Source organism: Pieris napi, chromosome 10 (genome assembly GCF_905475465.1).
Source record: "Pieris napi chromosome 10, ilPieNapi1.2, whole genome shotgun sequence".
Lineage (NCBI taxonomy): Eukaryota > Metazoa > Arthropoda > Insecta > Lepidoptera > Pieridae > Pieris > Pieris napi.
The window spans coordinates 762330-771177 of NC_062243.1; the positions used below are offsets into that span (position 1 = coordinate 762330).

At 36.8% G+C, this 8848-nt stretch overlaps 2 protein-coding genes across 2 annotated transcripts; one reads left to right on the forward strand and one right to left on the reverse strand.

Moving 5' to 3' along the window:
• Positions 1 to 34: 34 nt before the first annotated feature.
• On the reverse strand, positions 35 to 2089 carry LOC125053089. Its single transcript, XM_047654299.1, has 5 exons — positions 1859 to 2089; positions 1708 to 1783; positions 912 to 1287; positions 455 to 831; positions 35 to 233 (listed from the first exon to the last, which is right to left on the reverse strand). Exons 2-5 carry the CDS (start codon positions 1779 to 1781, stop codon positions 35 to 37), a joined length of 1026 nt encoding a protein of 341 aa, XP_047510255.1. The 5' UTR covers positions 1782 to 1783; positions 1859 to 2089.
• Positions 2090 to 5588: 3499 nt separating this feature from the next.
• Positions 5589 to 8725, forward strand: LOC125053241 (inner nuclear membrane protein Man1-like). The gene is made up of 2 exons (XM_047654491.1): positions 5589 to 5720; positions 5799 to 8725. The coding sequence occupies exon 2, from the start codon at positions 5807 to 5809 to the stop codon at positions 8174 to 8176; it is 2370 nt and encodes a 789-aa protein (XP_047510447.1). The 5' UTR covers positions 5589 to 5720; positions 5799 to 5806; the 3' UTR covers positions 8177 to 8725.
• The last annotated feature ends 123 nt before the right edge of the window (positions 8726 to 8848 follow it).

An 8848-nucleotide genomic window follows, 5' to 3' on the forward strand; every position in this document is an offset into this window, starting at 1 on the left:
ATACATCATAAATTACATTTTTAGATTTTATTATTTACAAAAAAGTGCTCCTGATTGGCATCGACCGGCTTTTCCTGGGGTCGATATATTCAGGTAAGAGGCACTTTTCGTAGAAATTGATTAATTTCGGTTTCATTTTTTGGCACCAAAAACCCTCGTCCCTTGATATTACTTCCACTTTAAGTGGAAATTGTTGACCAGTCCACACAGCAAAAAGACACAATTTCTTTTCGCTGAAACATAAAAAAAAATGTGAGAATGATTATCGTTACATTCACGTTAGACCCACCAGGCACGCCGTTTGATTTTTACCCACCAGACTTCCCGAGGGTTAAAAGATGTACACCTTTTTAGGGGCGTTTAGTTCAATTTACGATTGGTATAGCTCGTGCAACGAAACGCGCCTAAACGGTATATCGATAATATGAAAAAATATTAACAATGCTGCAGTTACCTAATGTGAAGCTGCCCCTGAATTTGGTAATACCAATCGTGGTTGGTATTAACGGTGCCGTCCAATTTCCAAAATTTAATTTTGCGCTGCCTTATCGCTTCCTCAGCATCCATGTTGCGTGCAGAATATGGACATTTTATTTCAATAATTCCCTGGTTGTAGAGACCATCGGGAGATGCACCCAAGAAATAATGCTCTTTGTCGATGAAAAGTCCACACTTTTCCACAACGATGTTTTCTTGTTGCTGTAGTTGGTCTATAGCAGATTTTTCATTACTTTTACCATATTCTATGGCTGGCACTTTGTCCAACGAATACGAGTATACGATGGACTTCACAAGAGGTGCTGAGCTTATGTTGGGTCGTCTCTTGCAAATCTAAAAAAAAAATAGCTTAGTACGGATAGCTGAGTTACATTCCAGGAAGAAACCTGCACTTATATTAATATTTAAATTACCTTGCTGAATGATGAGGCTGTCAACAGGCATCTACGGAGCTCTAGCCACAACGCACTTTCAGCTTGTAATACCGTGTCACGTTCAACGGCATGACGATTTTCCACAAGTTCTTTCAAATTAGACAAAAACAAACTTTTGGCTATGTCGTACTGCTCTGGACTCAAATCTGGTTTTTGGCATTTCTCTCCGTAGTCTCGGTTCTCATTACTAAATATTATTTTCCTTTTAGGACCTTGACGGCGGCGATGAATATTGCGCCTACGCCGGCGCAACTCCAGAATTTTTACAGCTTTCCTCGGACTTTGTTTGAAGTTAGTTTGGTATAAATTGTACTGTGGTTTACCGGTATTAAATGCAACAACCGCAGCATGGCACCTATAATAATAATAAAATATCCATTATCCACAAACAATATGCTACAAATTCTATTCTATTCTACTCGTAATATAAAGGAAAGAGCAATTAGACATTTCATAATACCTGGCAGTATAAGAGTTTTTTAAAGAAAAATTTATTCTTTTTCCCCCTATATGCTTAGCCACAATGCTATTAAACTGTTCGGCTCTGTTGTTGTTGACATTCCAGAGTAAACTTTTAGAATGCAAGGCTATTTGGGACACGTGAGCTATAAGTTTACCAAACAAGTTTTTTACAACAGGAACTAGGTTCTGCTCTTTTTTTTTATTTCAGTTGTCAGTACGCCGTAATTGTTTACTAAACAGTAACGATGAACAGATTTTACTTACATACCAAATTACCTGTAAATGACAGAAAAATATCGCGAAATTAATTTACCTTTTTGATTGCCTGGCGTTCGCTGCAGACTTCGCATTTCTACTGCAACTATATTTTTTGCGTTTGTTACCCATGCCTGTAATAATATTATTTTTTAGCAAAATTGCGATATGACAACTCGAAAGAAACATTAACTAGAAATTTTACTTACTAAAGTATCAAATCCAATGACGCACTATACTCCTTTTGAACCTCGGTCGTACGTAAGGTCAATCAACTTTTAGACGCGCGGGAAATGAGCGATACGTCCACCCTCTGGGATGACCCGGCGCGTACTAAATCACATTCGCCCGTGCGCGTAATTATATAGGCCATTTTCAATAATAGTTTGTAATAACTATCGTCGTATAATAATTATGTAAATTTACTTTTATTATTTATTCATCCTTAGTTAATCGATACAAAATAGTTTTAACGAATAAAATCGGGCTTTTCTCATAAAAAGCTGTTTCCAAAATCGTATAATAAGTCATTTATAAAAATGGGTGCGTAATTATTAAAATATATAATTTTTTAAAATTTTCCGCTGTGGTTCACCAATAGACTATATATTCTGTCCTACGAAAATATTTAAAAAAATGTATTTACATAGCTTAATGGTAATTTCATATCTCAAAGTGAGCTCTGACGAGCGCTTTTGAAATTTTGCTTTTAAGAAATGACAAATTAAACAAAGATGTACTATTAAATACCAAAATTTTCCTTTGCAGTACACTTCTATAAGACTTTATGTTTACATAATTGTACATTTCTTTATTTAATAAGCTTCGATTATGTGAAAAGTAGCATGTCAAAAGTCACTAAAATATCGAAATCTCGCCTTCTCACGGCTGCACCCTCTTAAGTAATTATGCAAATACAAATCATATCAAGGCAAAACTAATGTCGAGATCTCTATTTTTAGTACATGAGTCATTATATAAAAAATATCTTATATTTCTACACCATCATTTATAAATAATTCAAAAAAATATAATTCCTCTATTTTTTAACAATAAATTATTTTAATTGTGATTTAATTCATATAAGAACTTAGTCATAGAGCTCGCTTAAGTTATAATAGAATATAAAAAACTAAAAAATGATATGATTACTAATAATTGTTCTGTACATCATTATTTTTTGCACAGAGGTAACCATAAGTTTATTAAATGTTACTAATTTATGTTCTATGGTCTATTTATACTGAAAATTGTTACAAAGCCATAAAAATAAAAAAAACTGTATTAAGGAATTGATATGTTTAATGTTGAAGCTATAAAACTTTTGTATGTCTACATTATAGGACTGGATAAGAAAATCTTCTTGTTGGTAATATTAAGAGATGTATAACATTGTAAGTGTATGTAAATACAACAACGGGAACTAGAGAACATGTTAAGAACTTATGTTAAGTGAAAAGTGTATTTGTATAACATTTTTAATAGAGTATAAGGTTTTAAACATTGTTTTTACTACAAATAAATCTTGATGGATGCTTTGTTGTTTAATTAAATCTCCCTGAAATTTGACTGACTACTAAATTATTTAGTTTTAGGCCATAAATTCACCTGAAATAATAATTTTAAAAAGTTGCTCTTTTCTACATACTAAGTTGTACTTTTCTGAAACTCAGAGTACAAACATAATAACATAACACCAAACAGGCAGTATGAAAAATAATGTGTTTTTTTTTATAGAAAAACGGTCAAACGGGCCAGAGGCTCACCTGATGTTAAGTGATACGGCCGCCCATGGACAATCAATGCCAGAGGGCTCGCGAGTGCGTCGCCGGCCTTGTAAGATTTGGTACTCCCTTTTCTTGAAGGATCCTAAGTCGAATTGTTTCGGAACCGCGCACCATGCGCGGCAAAAATTGCCTTGAAAAACGCTCAGTCGTGGAACAGCAGACGAGGTAATACGGGTGGAATTTCGTATTCTGCCTCGACGTCCGATGATGAAACTCGGCTGCAGGTATTCATCCGAAAATCTCCTCTAAACACTATCCATGGTAAATGCGGTAGAAGATGCAGAGTGACCCCACATCTCTACGCAACGCCAAAGGATCAAACCGCTCGGAGAGGGATTCGTCGTCGACGATTCGAACCGCTCTGCGTTGAATACGGTCAAGTGGAAGGAGCTGGTACTGGGAAGCCCCCGCCCAGAGGTGAGAACAGTACTCCATGTGGGGCCAAATTTGCGCTTTATACAGTTGCAAGCGATGGCCCGGAGTGAAGTACCGTCTTGCCTTGCTAAGCACACCAAGCTCATTGGAGGCTAATTTAGCCTTACCCTCCAAGTGACCGCGAAACTGAACGTCGTTCGATATGTTAACGCCAAGTATTCCAATGCTGGCTGTGCCTTTAAGAAGAGTGTCTTCGAAAAGAGGAGTAGCGACAAAGGGTGTTTTTTTTGCGGAAAACGCGCAAACTTGTGTTTTCATGGGGTTAAATTGGACTAGGTTTTGTCTGCCCCAGTCTGAGACTCCACGTAGTAGAGTTTCGACTTTAGACACAAGTTTGTTCCGGTACTCATCAACAACTGCCCGAGAAATACCTGCCTGGCCAGTGTAAAGAGTATCCCCTGTCATCTGCATAGCAATGAATGTTGCTAAGTTGCAACATATCTTTGATATGCAGAAGAAATAACACAGCAGAAGAAATAAGCATAACACGGGGAAAGAACACAGTCTTGTGGGACCCCAGCGTTCACGGAACATGCACCTCCGATGACGACCTTGATGCTCCGATCGGCCAGAAAGCTGGAGATCCAATCGCATAATTTCTCGCGAAGCCTATAGGCTGGAAGCTTCGAGAGCAGTGCTCTGTGCCATACATATTTAAATGTATAAACATGTCACTTACAAGCGTTATGAAGTAAAACAACTTGTTTACAATAATAAATTTATCTAAAAATCCATAATAAAAACATTAATAATTATTATACGTCAGTCACGTGACACAATATGGTCCCAGAATAGTGGAAACGACGATGACGTAGTATGCCTGTAAATAATGTCTTCGCTTGTCTAATTCAAATTTCAAATACCACCTCAGAATTTAAATACGGCTAGCCTAAGACTATTATTGGATCCAATTTGACTTGGTCGTTTTGGTGGGTTTTTGAAATCATGAAAGAATTATTAACTTTTTAAAGTCAATACTTAACAGAATAAAAAGTAACTATTTGCCTACTCACGAATAAATAATCTGAAAAAGGATTTTTTAAATCTTGCTGAAGGTTCAAAGGTTATATGAATTTACCGCCATTATTCATTGATGTTCTCTTTTCGCCCATGGCGAAGGTCTTTCGACCATACCGCCTAGTCTTTCGTAGAATTTTCTTTAATTATATATTAAACCTAACCTAACCTCCCGCCCTTATTGAATATTGATATTCTTCTAATTTATATACATAGTTATCTACCATAGATTAGGATAAATATTTTGACCACAGATAATACAAAAAAATGTTTATTTCACCCTGCCACACAGAATTATTCTTTTACCTTGGCATCAGGATTTTTTTAAATAAAATCTAAAGAGAGCATCGCATCGCGCATTAGGATAAAATTATCTGGATATTTCATTTTTGTGTTTTTGTGATAAAAAATCACACAATTCTATATCCATCCAACAACTATTTACGCTTTACTCAATTGTTTTATAATTTGTCTTATCACAAGTACAATCGAATCAATAAAAACTTATCTTTGTAGTAGTTTTATTAACTTTTATGAAAACATAGCATTTTTCTAATAATGCTGCTATATTTTTAAGTTACCTAATGACAAATATTCTGAGGATAAATCTCGATTTAGTATTTCTTCTTATTTAATATGAATTTAATATTCCCGTAATTTTAGCCAGTTTCAAATAGAGCAAATAATGTGAAATCCACAAATTGAAAAATATTAATATTAAATGGCAACATTATTCAAGTAACGTTCTTAGCGCGTGTGGGATGACGCGCCGGTGAATTTTTAGTTTGTAATACATTGACGTAATTTTTCTGTACCCGAATTATATATTAAGGTTAAAGAGTGATTTATAACTATTATTTTTATTAAGTTACATAGTTCTGTGTTGTGAATCTTGGTGTTGTTCTTGCAGGTTTCACAATGGCCGATCAAGTAGATTCAATGTCAGACGCGGAACTTCGGACAAAATTGGCCGAGCATGGGTTCCCCGTTATGCCTATTACGGCGTCGACGAGAAAACTCCTCGTAAAGAAGCTAAAAATGGTATTAGACAACAAAGCCCCTCGCAACAGTGTTGATAGTAAAGTTAAGAACAGGCGGTCGCTTGCGCGCTATTCAAGTGACGAAGAAGTAGATATGGATACCAGTAGTATACAGGAAAAACGCAATCGCAGAGCCACAACGGGAGGCGCTATGTTACCGCCGTCCACGAGCAAGACGAGACGTACACCTGTTAAAAAAATATCTAGTGTTAAACGTGACTCTGACGGGTCAGAGTCTGAGGAAGAAAAGTCGCCGGTACGCACCCACGAAAAAGTGGAGACAGTTACTACTCGACGTGTGACGCGCACTTACGCCAATGATCAAGAGGATTTTGAAACTGGATCGGATAGCGATGTTGATGCTGACAAGAAAACCAGTCCATTCCGTAGCAGTTCTAGGTCTAGTGACTACATCTCAAGCACACTCCCAGCTCAAGAATCTTCCACAAGCCCACCTAAAACATCAATTTTCTCACGCCCCTCGCTATCTACAAACTATTCTTCACTATCTCCTTCAGACCATTTAAATTCAATAAGATCAAGGCTTGGATTGACGTCAACCTTAGGAGATAGACCATCTCAGTACTCTTCATCTACAAGTACCTACCAGCCATCAAGTAGCACATACCAACCATCTGCAAGTTCTTACAGACCTTCAGTGAGTCCTTTTCAGCCAACAACATCTACGTACCAGTCAAATCTCTCTTCTGTGGATGAAGTAGAATCTCCATACTTAAGCAACTTTACTAGGCGGTTATCTGCTCTTAAAGCAGATCCACCAAAAACTCCAACTTCTTTCGTAGATAGAGATGCAACAAATGGAAGCACAATACTTCCTCGCAGGTCGTACATAACTGGTGTCTCAAGGGCTACTGCTGATAATTACAAAACAGCCAACGATAAGAACTTTTTAAAAAATAATCTTGTTTCACTTGCTCTTGTTGCTTTAGTGGCACTTTTTTTTTTTTTTCTATTTTTTATGTATATAGTTAAGAGGAATGACATAATATCAGTAGTTGACGACCAAAACAGTGTAATTCCAATATGTCAACTAAATATCCCAGGTAACAGGCCTGGGGTTAACTGTGTGCCTAAAGAACAAGTCACTTATGCTAAGAATTTGCTTAAAGTAATACATCCCGAATTAACTGCCAGAGCTGCAGCATACAAATGTGGGAAGGCTGGGGTGATGCCATATATGACTGAAAGAGAAATTCTTGACGTTGCCAGAGCACGAGCCGAGGCTATAGATGACAGTCAGTGTAGAAAAGATCTAGATAACTTACAAGTGTTATTGGTTCACAACCCGAGATGGGGAATCAATGTTGTACAACTTAAAAACTTGTACACAAAAGATGTCGAATACTTCACACTGCTGTCCACAGATGTTGTTGTTCAACAACGGAACAAAGGTCTGGTTGCCTTAACTCTGTCCGATCCTTCCACACCAGTGTCATGTTTATTTGTCAATACATTATACTCGGCTGGATCAACATTTCTTATCATTGGGGTGATGGCAGTGGCTATGCTCGGAGCCCAAAAGTGCTATAAACTATATATAAATTATCAAAAGAGAAAAAGTGAAGAAATATATTCAATGGTAGAACAAATTATCGATCTAATATCGCAGGAGACCGAGAACAGCGGTGAGCCATACATATCAGTAGATCACGTCAGAGATACGTTAATATCCCCACAGAATAGAGAGAAAATGTCATCTATTTGGGATGCTGCCGTTCAATTTATTCAGAAAAATGAAAGTAGAGTTCGAATGGAAGTCCAGTCTGTGGACGGCGAAGACGGCAGAGTTTGGCGGTGGGTCGCCTCTCACAGCAGCCCTAAGCGCAGTGCTTCATGGCAAGGTCAAGCTTTCGAGACGCAAGAAGGATCCGTCAACAACTTGACCGTTTCGCCAACTCCCTGCCTGAAAATTCGCAGTATGTTTGAGAAAAACGATACAAACCAAAACCTATGCACCGTTATTCAAGATGTGATTTTGGAGAAATGTGACCGTTGTAATATTCTTCACATCGACATCGATAGGGCTTCATGCTGTGTATATGTGAAATGTGCCACCTCAGATGATGCCGGCATCGTGTACAAGAGCCTACACGGCTGGTGGTACGAAGGCCGTTTAATCACTGTGAAATACCTGCGTCTGGAGCGTTACATGCAGCGATTTCCCAATTCACCGTCCTCCGGGCCCTATCTGAAGCCGTCTCGTCAACGAAAAACGTGGGATGAATAAATTTTTGCCTAACGTGTGTCCCGACGTAAAAACAGATTATTTATTTTATTGTAACAAAATTAATTCTGTGGACGGCCGCTGTAATAATTTCGAGTACTTAGCTTTTAGTTCCGTGAAAGGAATGTTTTTCTGGTGATTTTGTTTGTTAATGCACAACATTGTAAATGCTTTAGTCTGTCTACATAAAATTGTTGTCCCTAGATATAGTAATACGCCTTAAACAAATCCGTTGTAAATATGAGACATCACAAAGTTGAATTTTAAACCTCTAAGATAAGTTAAAAAGAGTCAAAATGGCTCGCATTTGTTATTTGAATTTACTGTTTTGGAACAATTATTATAATTTTGTTGTTAGGGTATAATTTTAATTTCTCATTTTTATAAGTTTTGTATTTTAATTTTCAGCATATATTGTTGCGAGTGCCACAATATAAGTGTGTTTATTTATAAGGTTGACATTAATATTTTGTTTAAGTACCTCTACTCTTACTAATTCTTAGTGTAACATTTTATGGATTGATTTTTACTTTTAATAAATAATAATTAGAATTTTTGTTCTTTTTTTATCTACATACTTTGCTTTTCTATTGAGATAGAAGTTATTATCTTAACACGAGTCAAAGGTTGAGGTTTGGTTAAAATGTGACTCGTCTTGAATACATATTTATGTAT